Genomic DNA, 15,377 nt, shown 5'->3' on the forward strand with positions numbered 1-15,377 from the left:
GAGCCCATGAGCATCAATGAGAAGTCAGTTACTACTTAATATTACAACAGAGAAAAGAGCTGAAATGCCCAGTAACATATGTATTAAATACTTTGAACCTTAGACCGTTTACCCAGGTATTTATCTATCACATGAATATTGCATTTGAGATTAGCATACCTTGCTATCTTCGCGTTCCACTCCTCCTCCTTTGTGACAGAGGGACAGCCCCTACATTAGCTGATTGGACACAAAAGGTTACACACTGCGAAACACTCCTATTTCCCCATAGACTTAGGACAGACATCAAGACAGAACTCAAAGGCAACCAGAGAAGAACCAAAATGAACCTTCTTCCCTCCTTCCTTACGGACACATGGGCCCTTGTGCTTGTTTTCGTAGTCCTCCTGCTAGTGTGAGTAAAATATTCTTTACTGGTTGTTTGCTCATGCCATGTTCCTGTTCTTGCTACTGTTTGTTTTTATGCAACTGCTCAGCTGAAGAGCAAACAGATAGGTTTGATTTCCAGATTTCCAGCTTCTAACTAGGCTCTGGGAATTACAGAGGAGTCTAAAGACCATAAAGATGTGTGATCTTGCTCTGAGGTTTGAAGTATTCCTGTGCACTTATGATTTTGCTGCTAAGCATCAAAGCAATAATCAAATAGTAATGGTGCCAAGCATTCATTACCAGCAGGGTGCTGGCTTCAATTGAGGATTGTGCTCCTTCAGGTCATTTTCCACGGAAATACAGCCTAAGGAAAGCTCTGCTTCCTTGGCTGAGGTTGCCTTATGGAGGGGAACAAGCAGTAGATGACCCTACTGCATGACCTGCAAAGGTGGAAAGCAACAGAAAGGCACCAGAAAAAGAGTATTTGTAAGATCAGCTTTTACTTCTCCTGACTGCTTCTGTAATGTCCATGTAAGATGCTTCACACATGGGCACCTGGACTAGAAGGGATGCTTGCAGAAGCCAGATTTGCCACATGGGTGCAGGGGCAGCATCCTATGCCCCATACCCACAGCCCAGCCTTGCTGTGTGAAGAAACAAAGCCCAGAGCAAGGTCAGCTCCCTGCTCCTGGCTTTTCCTATCCTGGCAGTCTGAAGTGGACCCCACTGCTTCAGGGGAGCTGTGATAATGAAAAATGCTTTTCTCTGCTTTGCTGATGACATTCAGTGCTGCAGCATAGCAGGGCTGGCTGAAAACCCCCTTCTGCTGGGACACAGAGCATCTCTGCTAGCAACCCCTGCCAGCAAGGCTAGACTGACAAACTTTGTAGTATTGACAAGCCCTGAGGCAGAGGCAGCGTGTTGCTCGCCATAAACCTTAACGATTAATGTGGTACAAGCAAGTACAATCCATTTGTCTGCCCTGGCAGTGCTCCAACCACAGCGGTTCAGTAAGCTCTGAAACTTTGCAGACTTGTTTTTCAGACCTTTTCCTGTCATTTTGATCACTCAAAAGCCTCTTTGGGGTAGACTTTAAGAAAAAAACAACCAACAACAACAACAAAAACCCCATCAACTCAAAAAAATCCACCCTCATTCTTGACCCAAACCCTCGTATTTCAATGACACTGGTGCCATCTCATCTTGCTAGTTACGAGACTCCCCATCTTCTACAGCCACTTAACAATTTAGCTGGGACAAAAGGGATGAAGCCCAGTTCCTTCTGCTCTGCTCTCTGAACTAAGATAGAAATTTCACTGCCCATTAGCACTGGGAGGTGCTTCAGATGCTTCTTGTCCATCTAGGGCAACTCTGTTCCAGTTCACATGTGGAAGAGTATCCGGCATTTCTGGTTCACTTCCTTGATAAGAAGCAGTGTCATTACTGCTTAGTCATTTATTCTCTAGCTTTACACTGAATGATCCTTACCCTGCAGAAAATCATGTCACATTTCAGTCATAAGAGCATCAGACTGAGTTTTTTCTGACTGTGTTTCAACCGGATTAAGCCTAGCGTACATTCCAATAGCGTTCTGGGGCTTTGTACCCAACCCAGCCTGGCATTTCCTGGTCCTCCCACAGCCCTGGCTGTCCACAAACATTGAAATGAGAGTCCACAACCATTTTATACCTACTACTGAGTTAACGTTTGACAGCAAAAGATTAAGCATTGACCAACTGAGCTCTGGGAAACCTTCCTACACCTGGAAACACTCCATTCCTTGCTTCTTGCCTGCTCTGTTTGAACTTTACTGGGAGGGTGGTAAGGCACTGCAGCAGGTTGCCCAAAGAAGTAAATGCTCCATCCCTGGCAGTGTTCAAGGTCAGGTTGGACTGAGCCTTGGGTGCCATGGTTTAGTGTGAGGTGTCCCTGCCCATGGCAGGGGGCTTGGAACTGGATGACCTTAAGGTCTTTTCCAACCCTAACTACTCTATGATCCTATGACTATAAGATGAGGTCTGCTTTTGTGCTCTGGCAAAACCTGTGCTGCAGGGACTGATCACATTTGTGGACCCTCACATTTAGAAAAGCATTACTAATTGCAAGGGAAACCCCTTAAATCCCAGCCTAGACTGTCACTTTTCAGGAAAGCATCCCAAAGATGCCAGCAGCTGCCACATGGCCTAAATAGGATCTTGGATAACATTCCTTCTCCAAACCTTTGCAGTTTTACATCCCTTCTGCAATCCTGCTCACTTGGGAAGCTGCAGCTACTAAATAAAAACAAATACTTTGAGGAGCTCTTTCAATACAGCCAAAGACAACCTTCAGAGGGCTGCAGCCCAGGCCTTTGTTGAGAAACAGAAGGCCCTGAGGTAGAAATAATAACTTCACAGCTTCCAAAAAGGGTGCTTCAAGAGGGAAGAAATCTGCAAAGCTGTCAATAAAACCTAAAGAGAAACCCATCAAGACAAGAGTCCCTGATGCACCACTGAGCTAACGCTGGGTTAAGGGGAGAGAGAACAATAAATGAAATTAGAGTCCAGCTTGACAAAAGCCTGTTTGGGACATCCCTTCTGGCACTGCTTTGATTCCTCTTCAATAAAAACATGTAAGCTTGGTGTTCCTTGTTCCAGCTCTTTTCTGCCTCTTGTTTGGTTGGCAATGAGCTCCGCGTTTGACTTTTGCTAAAGGCTTTAAGGTCCTGTTTGCTCCAGTGCACCTCTGCCTTCAGGAGACAGCTGCTCTTATATCAAAGTGATCTCTCTGAAGCTCTGTATGGCAGTAGTGAGCTTTACCATGTTTATTAAGCAGTCTGTACAAGGCAAATTTGTTCTGGGCCACTTTTCCACCTCCCGGATCAACCTTTTCTACCTTGTCTCCAAAGGGACGTTGCTGCATCCTCCAGGTTTAGTGAATGCTCTCAGCCCCAGTGCCATTGAGATGTAGCACTCAGTTGTCTTTTCTGTCCCACAGATATGGGACCTGGCCATTTGGTGTGTTCAAGAAGCTGGGTATTCCTGGGCCAAGACCTCTGCCGTTCTTTGGGACATGCCTGGAATATCGCAAAGTAAGTGACTGAAGCCTTTCTTGTTCCAGAAATATCTGCCCTTTACTCATACAGCTAAATGGATACGTGGTGATGATAAGTTATCTCCAAATGCCAAGCTCTGCTTGAAAGCAAAAGTGCAAAGGCCAATGTGGGATCAGGGCACAACACCACAAACCACAGGGCCTTGTCTTTACAGCATCATCAAACAGGCACTCATGGGTGGCTGATTTACAGCTGCCCTTTGCCAGCATCCTGGTAAACATCTCATTCACAAGCACACTGTACATTTATGCTGTCCTTTGTGATGTTTCAGAGGGAAGGAGAACTCAGAAGGCAGCTCTGAACACCAGTTTACAGTTATTCCCCCCAATGCACTGTCTCCAGCATCATCCCCTCCGCTGCATCATCCCTGAGATAACTTCTAAATTGCTTTCCACAGGGTTTCTTGGAGTTTGATGATGAATGCTTCCAGAAATACGGGAAAATCTGGGGGTGAGTATGAACCACTGGTCTCTTCTTAAGGTAAAACCAGAATCCATACAAAGAGGAGAAGAAATTCAGTAGGAAAGTTCCCTTTTCTCTACCTGCAGCCCTGATGGTCCCAGCACAAGTACAGCAACGACAGGGTGCTTGTGATGGCTGAAAGCCTGATGATTGCAGTGCTGCTGTCATGCTATATGGAAATTGCTTTGACATATACTATGAAAGCTGTCTTAAAGTTGGTAGCAAAAGGCCCTCACCTGCTTCTAACAAAAACAGCATCAAAACTGTTTACTTAAGGGAGAACCTAGAACCAGGAGATCAGGTTCCTCTGGTTTACCAACAGCACAGGAACATGAGTGACTCCCAATACTGAGTTAAGAAGCAGATCTTCTGCTGCTGGTCCTTACTTGCCACAGTGGGACCTAGAGCTATTATTGTTGCTCTGCTCTGGACACCTCCTAAGGCTTTCATTGCTGCTGTTGTAACTTGGGCTACAAAGTTGTGGTGCATCCTCTATAGTACATCCATTGGTCCCCTATTCCCCTATTGCAACTTCAAAAACGGAGCCTGCAAAAGATATCTTTACATAAATGGGGAAAGCACATCAATCCACTTAATCTACATCTGTTCCAGGAAAACATTCAGAACCAGCAGCTTAGAAAGACAAAAACAAGGACTGAGTTTCATCTCCAAGGATATTTCAGTGCTGTCAGCCCAAGTCTCCAGACACCCAATTCAAGAGCCTGAAAGGGGTCGAACAAGTTTCCTTCTAATACTGTAATGTGCTTAAGTGCCTGGAAAACCACAGAGAGTTGGGAGAGAAAGTGAAGACACTTGCTTCATTTAGTATCTGGTCCTGTGAGGGACTGAGTTCTTTTCATTTCCCAATGAATCCGGGAGGTGTTTAGCCCCCTTTATCTACAAAACCAGATGGGAAAAGGCCTGGGAGTCCTTTTCCATCCCCACTTCCTATGTTTCTGTACTTCGGCATCTGCAGAACACCAGGACTGTTGATGTAGGAGCGTTTAACACATTTTGTTTCATGGGAATCAGGCAAGCTTCACACTTCAACTCTATGGGGTTGCTTATCTGTCTCCTGTTCTCTCCCCACCAGGATTTATGATGGCAGGCAACCTGTGGTGGCTGTCATGGACCCCCAGATCATTAAATCTGTGTTGGTGAAAGAGTGCTACTCCACCTTTACCAACAGGAGGGTAAGACCTGAAGCATGATGATGTACCAGAGTCCAGAAAATGAACTCCAGAAGACAAGCATTTAGCAGGGCTCCCATAGGGGCTGAGTGACTGCACTATAGGGATTGCTGGAAATGGCCACTGCATGTCACTGTTCCCCTGCCTTACAGCCTGGGGACGGCATACCCAGGCTGGCAGAGGAAGCTAGCTGCCTGCACATCAAATTTTGCTCTCATCCATATATTTAGATGGATGAATTTGAATCTGAGCGAGCATGCAGGAGCCTGTAAGGGTCCAGTTAGCCCGTGTGCCATAGCTGGAATGCAGGCTTCAGGTCGTACAGTCAGGTATGGGTACAGACAATACGTACGTATGGATGTTGGGCTTGTTGGGTTGCTTGGTCTGGATACAGAAATGGCATATCACAGCTGGTTTACTGCAGGAAAGGAGATTATTTATGTATATGTGTCTTGAGAGAGGCTGCTTATAAGGCCTTAAGCCTGCTGCCAGTACTAAAGCCCTTGAAACAGCCTAGTCAGGGACATGCATGCTACATTCCCATCCTTGCTAGGAAGCTGCTATCTTTCCTGGGGTTAACACTTTGCTTTCTTCCCCTCCAGCATATAGATCTAGCAGGGGTGCTGAACAATGCTGTCTCATTAGCTGAAGATGAACAGTGGAAAAGGATTCGTACTGTGCTCTCTCCAACCTTCACCAGTGGGAAACTAAAGGAGGTAAAACACAGAGGAGCAGATACAAACTAAATCAGAAAGTCAGGAGACAGTGTCTTTAGGTTGGGATTGTCACAGGGGTCTGATTTCTTCTGTCAGAACCTGGCAACTGAGCTGGCCTCTTTAATTTATGCCTAATTTAAGATAAAAAAGGTTTAAAATAAAACCTTAGCAGAAAGATCATATTTGTAAATATTCATGAAACTCCTTGTAGCCTGTGCAAGCTTGTCTTACAGGAGTAAAGTGTACTCTACTTAACTGACCGTATCTGGCTTGTGTTACAGATGTTCCCTATAATGAAACACTATGGGGAAATGTTGGTGAAAAATGTCCAAAAGCAAGTGGAAAAGAACGATTGTATATCTGTAAAGGAGTAAGTAGCTCCTAGGAGCAGCAGACTGCAGCAAACCTTGTTAGCTCCATTCTTTACTGGTAACACAACTCGTTCACTGGGTAAACCAGACCTCCGAGGTGAGGAATGAGGATGAGGATGCAGCCAAAAGCCTGGCTAGATTTTGAATTGGAAAACATAAGCTGGGGTGTTAGTGAAACTTCCTAGAGGCACACCCTCAGAGAGAAGTCTTTGAAAGGGGATTAGATAGGGAGAAAAGTGCTCCAGCACAGTTTTGTGAATCCACAGATCCAAGATAACCCCAAATCCGCTGGGAAAAGCCACTTTTCCCTCCATAGACTTCGGATCTCAATACATTATTATACTGTGGGACACTGGGGTTGCTGGTCTCTGCCCCAACACACACTACTGGATGCCCTATTGCTGAGGGTAGTGGGGAAGGAGGCTGTCTCGTGGTCTGTGTGTGTCATCCTCATCCGTGCCCTCCCTATGGGCTCTGGAACAAAACCTGTGTAGTTCACCCTCAATTTCAAAGCACAAATACAGAAGCAGCAGACACATACAAGCAAAGCTTTCCCCTACTCATAAGGAGAGGGCTTGGACAGTTTGCAGTATTATAGAGCTGTGCTGGGTTGAACAAGAACATTTGCATGGCATGTTTGAAGCAAGGTGTGTAACCACCCCTCCTAAGAGGTTAACATGCTCAAGAGCCACATGCTGTCCTTGCACTAACACATTCATGTAGCCACACACTTTTAAAACCCTCAGAAAAGCTGTGCTCTTTCTAAGCCCACAAAGGCTTGAAACCAAAGCTTTCAAAATCTGTCCCTTTCACTCCAAGTGATTTCAGTTACCATCTATCCAATTTCCTTCTCAAAACCAGGGCAGGAAGTCTTACAAGACCTTTATTTGAATGTCACATAAGCATTAGGAAGAAATACACCCTCTTGGTCTGAATATTTAACCACAGTCTATCTTTTCCATCTTTCCTCAGCATCTTTGGAAGCTACAGCATGGACGTTGTCACCAGCACTTCATTTGGTGTGAACCTTGACTCCATGAACAACCCCAAAGACCCCTTTGTCAGAGAGATGCAGAAGCTGGTCAAGTTTGACTTTTTTGACCCAGTCTTCATCTTGACGTGTGAGGGCTTTTTGTTGATAACTTCATTCAAGTGTTAGAGTACTACTGAAGTGTGACTGGTGTATTAGAGACTGGTGCATCCTATACATTAACCAATCAGCCATTGCTTCGATAACTATACTAGCAAGGATGGAAGTTCTAAAGGCTCTTGTTTCACCATTTCTTTGTTGTTAGCTTCATGCTAAAACTCTGGTAAGGAGATAGGTAAAAGCTTCCTCCACCTTTGGCATCCACAATGCAAGGAACAGATGAACATCCCAGCCAGTATCCAAATAAGTGCTGAAAGATGATTCGAGGGTGGAAAAGCAAGTTGAGGTGTGAGGCTTGAGTGGTGTTATCTGAAATGCATTTTCTGGGAGGTAGCACTGAGGAGGGACTGTAATTAAATGTTATTTTCTAGTAGTGAAATAGTTCAGTAGTGATGGTGATGGACCTTAAATCACTTGCAACCTTAAAATCAAGATTAGATACCTTGCTAAAACATAGGGAAAGTTGTGATCTGTGCATAGGGGAGGTTCTGGTGCTGTACTGAAGCTATACATGAGCTCGAACTCTACTTTCCACAATTAAGGAAATGCTCTTAAGGGGACTTGAAAATGTTTGTATGAGCACAGCATGGCAGTGAATAGCTCAGCCTGCAAGCAGAATGCAGGATCTGCACTATTTCTCTTCTAAGCCACATTCCTGCTGTACAATGTACAGACGTACCCTGTCCTTAGAAAACAATGCCTTCAAAAAAGAAGCTGGCATATGCTTCGGCCATCTCTTAAAGCAATGACTATACCCAGCTCAGCTGTGCCCACTGGGAGAAGGTTGCATCAAGACAAACTATCCCAAGGGAAGGAGAAAGAGGAAAAAAGGCAAGGTCCAGACTTTCCCCACATAAAGAATCAAGAAAGGAAATAGTTTTAGTAGCATCATTATTTCTTCAGTAACATCCATAACTATCTTCTGAGGTAGAGTTTATTTACAGTGTGCAATTTTGTTCTCTCTCCCCCCCAGTTGTATTCCCATTTATTACTCCTCTTTTGGTCAAGATGAATGTAAGCTTCTTCCCTGGTGATGCTGTAGATTTCTTCATGAGATCCCTCTCCAAAATTAAGCAGGATCGTGAAAAGGAGACCCACAAGGTAAGCGAATGTGGACTTGCTAGAAATTGTGCCAGGAAATACACTTAAGTGGAATGCAATTAGGGTAATGATATCAAAGGTGAAGCTAAAATACAATGACTGAACCCATTGAATCCACTCAAGTGTGAACACCTGATTTCAATACTGTCAGAAAAGCCTCACCTGAGCAGTCCTGGCAGAGCTGCAAGTGGACATTGCACATAGATCTGAAGCTAAAGCCAGATAAAGGCTTGGGACAACTGAACTAAGCTCAGGTTTGCAGAACTTGTACCAAGTCAGAGACTCCCTGAGGATGATTAGGCAGAGGATAAGAGAGAGCAGAGTAAGCAGCACAAGAGCAGCAATTGCAGCTGTCAGGTTTGTACCTTTTCCTCTCACTTTTCACATGTTGAAGCTGTTTAAAGGCAAAATGCTCCCTTTTAGAGTTCAGATCCCTTTCCAAAAATTAATCCAAGACCCTGCTTTCCCACCCAATGGCCTCACAAAAAGGACAGACAGGTTTCCAAAATAAAAAATAAGTGTTATGGTTTTCCAATGAGGAAATCATGTGCATTTCAAGTTTAACAATTGTGCTTAGGCTATGAAATCTGCTTATCTGAGCCCTCCGAGGGACCTATCACCAAAGAAACTCTCCTGCTTTTCTTCTCAGGGCAGAGTAGATTTTCTGCAGCTGATGATCGAATCCAAAACCTCCAACAATCACGGGAGCAATGGAGCAAATCACTCATATAAGGGTAATAATATTTAAATACTCATCACAGCAATGGGGGCTGTGGGAATGAGAGGAGCTGGGGACCTGTTTCCCAGGAAAAGGCTTAATGGGTCACCACCATCGCTACTGATGAGCTCCAGGCAGAAGCATTTGCCCCTTGCTGCCAGCATGAAGGCTGAAGGGAATCCCTCAGGTCCTTTGTCAAGGGAGTAGGACTGCCACATCCATTCCATGTGGCCATTGCCTGGCTCCTCTGTCAAATGTCTTCTTCCAGACAGACAGAGCAGCTCTCTGTTAATAGAAAACAAGTGCAACAAACCTGCCTAAACCCCACCTCTGGCTCCCTGTTCCTTGTTGAGACCATCAGCCAACACTGGTTTTGTTCATCTCCTCATGTCCTGTCTCCTCACAGCCCTGACTGACACAGAGATCCTATCACAAGCATTCATCTTTATATTTGCTGGGTACGAGCCCACCAGCAACACGCTCTGTTACCTGGCATACGAACTGGCCATGCATCCTGATGTGCAGCAAAAACTGCTGGATGAAATAGACACCGTTTTACCCAACAAGGTAAGGGGATGCTGAGGGGATGGTGAAGACCCTCTGACCCTGCTGTCCTCCTTGTCCAGTCAAGACAATGAGAAACCTTTAACTCCTAAACATCCTCCCATTGGATCAAGCACACACAAAGGCAACTCAGCCCTGCAGTGATTTTCTTTTAGCAGCTGAAACCTTGCAGGTACCCCACTCTCCAAACCCATCTGCCATAGTCTGCACCCATACACAAGTGGATGTGGATTTCCAGGCATTGCCATCACCAAAAGATGGAAAATGAAACCAATTCTGCAATTTCTACCTTGCATTTTGTTCTTCAGTGAGTCTGAGGCATAGTTGGGGCAGTACAAGCTGCGCACACGTTGGTCTCAGTAGTTATTTTAGGACAATCCAGTCCTCATACCAACATACTTGGTCACTTTTATCTTGTTGTCCTCCAGGCTCCTCTCACTTACGATGCAATGATGCAGTTGGAATATCTTGACATGATAGTGAGTGAAACCCTTCGGCTCTTTCCCATTGGAGGACGAATTGAGAGAGCCTGCAAGAAAGACGTCGAAATAAATGGAGTGACCATTCCCAAAGGAACCCTTGTTATGATCCCACCCTATACCCTGCACCGCAACCCCGAGTACTGGCCAAACCCAGAAGAATTCAGACCAGAAAGGTACAGAAGAGCATAATGAAAGCAAAGAACTATCATGCTGCTTTTTCCTCATGTGGTAATTAAGTATTAATCTCTGATTAGCTTCCTAATGGTGTTCTTCCTATCTTTTTACAAACAATACCAATGAGAAATTGCAGGCTCATGGGAATGCCATTTGAAGAAAATGAGCTTTGTGCTTAAAGTAGGGTTTCAAATAACATAATCTTATTGGGAGAATGACATTGATACCTCACAACATCTTGTACACAGTGTTGAGGCTTGCTGACAGAGTAGCTGCTGGGCTTTTGTGACTGCAAGCCATTGCTGAGCCTGTTTCCCTCACACAGGCTTTGCTACCAAATACATCAGAATCAAACAGCATTGATCCTTCCAGAGGTGTTTTCCCTCCCATCTTCAAGGCAGTAATAACTTTTCCCTAGTTGGTAATTTTTATATGTGGCATCTACCTCTCATTCCCAGCAAGACTGAAGCGATATGCTGCTCCTAACCAACATGGCTTGTGGTTTAGAATCATAGAACGGTTTGGGTTGGAAAGGACTTTAAGCTCATCCAGTTCCAAGCCCCCTGCCATGGGCAGGGACACCTCACACTAAACCATGCTGCCCAAGGCTTCATCCAACCTGGCCTTGAACACCACCAGGGATGGAGCATTCACAACCTCCCTGGGCAACCCATTCCAGTGCCTCAGCACCCTTACAGTAAAGAACTTCCTCCTTATACCCAATCTAAACTTCCCCTGTTTCAGTTTCAACCCGTTACCCCTTGTCCTGTCACTACAGTCCCTGATGAAGAGTCCCTCCCCAGCATCCCTATAGGCCCCCTTTAGACACTGGAAGGCTGCTCTGAGGTCTCCACACAGCCTTCTCTTCTCCAGGCTGAACAGCCCCAACTTTCTCAGCCTGTCTCCATACAGGAGGTGCTCCAGTCCCAGATAGGAAATGTTGGTCACTTGGGAGAGCATATTGCCTAGACTTTTCCCTTGCTTCCAACTTCTAACAGTCTGGATGGGCATAACTGAAATCACTCAAGTGGGATCCCACCATGTCCTAGACACTCAATTGCTGGGGTACACAGAGACACAAAAAGCCGAACAAGACTTAGTAGGGTACCAGTAAGAGATCTCTGGATAAGTAATACAGATATGCAGATTTTTGGGTATTTGCTGCCTTCATTTCTTTTCCCCAACCATATCATTATCCAGATTCAGTAAGGAAAACAAAGAGGGCATAGACCCATATACTTACCTGCCCTTTGGAGCTGGTCCCCGGAACTGCATTGGGATGCGCTTTGCTCTGCTGACTCTGAAAGTTGCCATCGCCAGCCTGTTGCAACATTTCACCTTCCAGACCTGCAAAGAAACCGAGGTGAGGAGTATGCTATGCTTTGAAACTCTCACATGAAGAACCAGGTGCTTAAGTTTCACACTGTGGGTGCCAATGCTTTGCGCCTTCAGGGAGCTGCACTTTCAGGCACTACAGATTAAGTTATGGCCAAACCGTGGCCAAGTTTCTTTCCTTTAATCTCTACTTACTCGATTTGTCTAACTCCAAGCGTGTTTTCCCTCTTATTGTTGCAGATCCCTCTCCAGCTGAGTTCACAGGGACTCCTAAAACCAAAGAAACCAATTATTCTGAAGTTAGTCCCCCGGACCAACGCTGCATCAGCGGAGGCATAAAACCCAGCTGTCTCTGCAACAGTTCTCCAGTGTCTAATGAGTGCTGTGCTAGCAAAGGGATCACACATCAGAGGAAATCTCTCCTACACGTACAGGCACACAAGAGCAGCTCTAGTTAGTTCTGGAAGCAATTACTACATATTTACTAATGAACATAGCTGTCAGAAATGTATCGTGGTTCACTGGGCAGTGACAATACACAGTCTCCTTAATTCTGATTGCAGAAAACAAGAAATAAATCCAAATGAGGAGCTGATCACCCTCTTCTAACTATTCTATGATTCTAAGGGAACCTCTCCATCTGGAGAGAAGGAATTACTGTTGCATCCAAGAGAAACAAGGTGTGATGGAAATTCAAGTCACCAGACCCTGTGAGGCAGGGATGGGTGGTGTTCTTGGTGTATCTATGCTTGAGATTTCATGTGTTATAATTGAGATGACTGGTGTGAGACTACATCCTAGTTACCAAACCTCTCTTGTGCCATGTGTTAATTAAACTAAAGTGTGTACAAATACTGTCATTAAAAATGTTTGAGAGCTGCTCTGTGTTGTGTATAGCAGCTGATCACTTCCTATTTAAAAACCGTATTCAGCCTCAACCCTTGAAATTATCCATGTACATTGCTTTCCACTTAATTTAATGAATCGGATCCTTCATTTAATGCCATCAAACCCTCCCATTTGTACAGTATTTTACAAACACTATAACTCCCACCTCTTAGTTTGATTAAGAGGTTGCCTTCAGTTCAGCATCAGCCAAATCTTTTCCATGCTGGAGCGACAGGATAAATTGCAGTGAGCAGCAGGAGTCACTGCAGGAGGGCCACTGCTCCCGGGGAAATTGCCTGGACACAGCTTTTAGCTGAGCCTTGCCTCCCAGAGCCATTGGTGGAGTTTACACATTACTCATGGTAGGATTTTATCCCACTGTGAGCTGCTTTGCTTTACAGTTTGGGCCCTATGGGCCAATCCTGCCATCAGCATGATGCTTTGACTGAAGGACTTCTGTCATCCCTGACCATATAAACAGGGAGTATCAAAAGGCAGGTAGGAGGCTCCCCCAGGCTTGAATTTCACATGCCAGTTAACCCCAGTATATTGTGGCACCTACAAACCAAGAAGGATGCTAGTAAATTGGGAAAGGTTTTTAGAGGAGCTGCAAACCAGATCAAGGCACCCCTTAACTCTGTTCCAGCAATACTTCCCAAATCATGGTCTCTCATTTCCACACAACCCCAGCCACACGCATCTCTCTTTAGTCTAGCAGATAAAACTGCAACATGACCCTAACGCCTCCATCCAACATAATACACATTCACTCAAGAATTCATGTCCATTCTTTAACAGTGGCAATGGGCTTGGGAGTGGCCAGCCAAGAGTGCAGGGGATTCCTGATCACTGGAAGTCCCCAGATCAAAGTAGTCTATTTTTTCAGTTAGATACAGCAACATTCACCAGCCTTTAATTCAAGAGTAAGCAGCTTGTGCTGTCCCAAAAGGCACATTAAACAATTATAGTGCTCCCTTCTGATTCATCATCTGTGAAGAATTGTTTGGGTTTTGCTATGTACACAAGAAGGCATAGTTAGGACTGCTGCCAGTACAGCCCTTCCTCAGTTTAAACTGTTGCTCATCTCTTAACAGAGGTTAAGAACTCTCACTGGAAGATATAGAACCATAGAATGGTTTGGGTTGGAAAGGACCTTAACATGATCCAGTTCCAACCCCACTGCCATAGACAGGGATGCCTCCCACTAGACCCTGTCTCTCAAGGCTCTGTCCAGCCTGGCCTTCAACACTGCCAGGAATGGGGTATTTACCACTTCTTTGGGCAACCCATTCCAGGGCCTCAGCACCCTCACTGTAAAGAACTTCTTCCTTACATCTAACCTGACCTTCCTCTGTTCAAGTCTGAACCCATTACCCCTTGTCCTATCTCTCCAGTCCCTGAGGAAGAGTCCCTCTCCAACATCCTTGTAGGTCTCCTTCAGATGGGTCTGTCATACCTCTAATGCTGCAGCAGCTCTGATAGAGTTCAATGTCGCTGTCCCTGACAGACTAGTTAAAAATGCATTTTCTCTATAGAAAAACAGTGCTAATCAAAACCAACTCCAGATTCAAGGAAAGGGAAAGAAAGGGGAAGCCATAATGGAAACAGCGAGTCACTTGCATGCCAAATGATTGCTTTGAAGTCGTTTTGGTATCTCCTGAACCACTCAAGCACTTCTACATGGGAGTCAGAACCAGAAGGGGTTAATCCAGCCATAGCCCAACACAGGCAGTCCCTGCCCAGCTCATGGCATCTCCGGGAATGAAGTCATTAGTGTAACTGTACAGATCATTCTCCCAAATGTGAAGAATGTGACTAATTCTCCGGCTTCAGCCAATTATGACCTGCCAGGACTATCATAACAGCCCATAAATAATGTGTAACAAAATCATGGTAATGAGTCTTCTAGAGGAAAATTAGATCCTCTGTGTTTTAACACTGTAAAATTACTTTGCTTATAAGGGCTGCCTCCATCATTCCCAGCACTTTCCATTGCTTTGCTGGCTGTTCCTCAGAAATGGATGTAACTTGAACAGGAGTCTGCTGGTCCTGGTAGCTGTGCATTTACCATGTTTGTTTTCAGCTGGTTGGGCTGTTTCCTCTTTACCCCACACCTATTGATGCTTAACTTGACTTTCAGAGGTTTTCACTGATAAAACTCATTTACTTTACCTAAACCTTGCTGACTCTTTAGCTGTTTCAACACATCCTGGACAGGCCTGGGCTTGTCCAAAGAGAGCTGAGTCTTTGTCAGAAGAAAGCTTCCAAAACCAATACAAGCTAGAAGTTATCTCTGGGGGCACTTCTGTTTCTCTTCTGTCCCTAAATCCTCCCAAACCCTAAGTAAGAAGGAAAAAATAACCAAGAAAATCAACGTTACATCAGTGTTTTCTTTTAAATATGCTTTTCCCAACGTTTTACAGCTGTGTCTCATCAGAGAAGTTATTGTTGGATCACTGTGTGGGCTTAATGGACTCACACCCTGGTAAAACACAAGCATCACTCAGGAAGACTTCTGTAAGTATGCAGAAATAGAGTCCCCTTAGTACAGAAAGGCTTGCTGGGAGCTTTCCAAAGGAGATATATCCCCTATGATATGAGAACTGTTGTTGTATCAGTCCTGATGAAAGACAAAGGGGTTGCTAAGTGGGGACATTTGTTTCCTGTTTCTTGGTTAACTACAGCAGAGTAACCATCAGTGCTACAGTAACTTGCTCAAATGATGTAATGCTTCCAGTTGATTGCAATGATCAAATGGAGTCT

General features: G+C 44.9%; 1 protein-coding gene across 1 annotated transcript; it reads left to right on the forward strand.

Annotated features, from left to right (window-relative positions):
- Positions 1–279: 279 nt before the first annotated feature.
- Positions 280–12,601, forward strand: LOC101872174 (cytochrome P450 3A9-like). Its single transcript, XM_005145259.4, has 13 exons — positions 280–394; positions 3,346–3,439; positions 3,861–3,913; positions 5,019–5,118; positions 5,718–5,831; positions 6,113–6,201; positions 7,175–7,323; positions 8,326–8,453; positions 9,103–9,187; positions 9,578–9,738; positions 10,164–10,390; positions 11,592–11,754; positions 11,967–12,601. The coding sequence occupies exons 1-13, from the start codon at positions 324–326 to the stop codon at positions 12,063–12,065; spliced, it is 1,533 nt and encodes a 510-aa protein (XP_005145316.2). The 5' UTR covers positions 280–323; the 3' UTR covers positions 12,066–12,601.
- Positions 12,602–15,377: the final 2,776 nt, after the last annotated feature.

This window comes from Melopsittacus undulatus, chromosome 8 (genome assembly GCF_012275295.1).
Source record: "Melopsittacus undulatus isolate bMelUnd1 chromosome 8, bMelUnd1.mat.Z, whole genome shotgun sequence".
Classification (NCBI taxonomy): domain Eukaryota; kingdom Metazoa; phylum Chordata; class Aves; order Psittaciformes; family Psittaculidae; genus Melopsittacus; species Melopsittacus undulatus.

Coding starts and splice junctions, on each gene's coding strand:
- LOC101872174 (XM_005145259.4), top strand. CDS start 324: ATGAACCTTCTTCCCTCCTTCCTTACGGACACATGGGCCCTTGTGCTT. Junction 3,440..3,860: donor CATGCCTGGAATATCGCAAA/GTAAGTGACTGA, acceptor TGCTTTCCACAG/GGTTTCTTGGAGTTTGATGA. Junction 6,202..7,174: donor GATTGTATATCTGTAAAGGA/GTAAGTAGCTCC, acceptor ATCTTTCCTCAG/CATCTTTGGAAGCTACAGCA.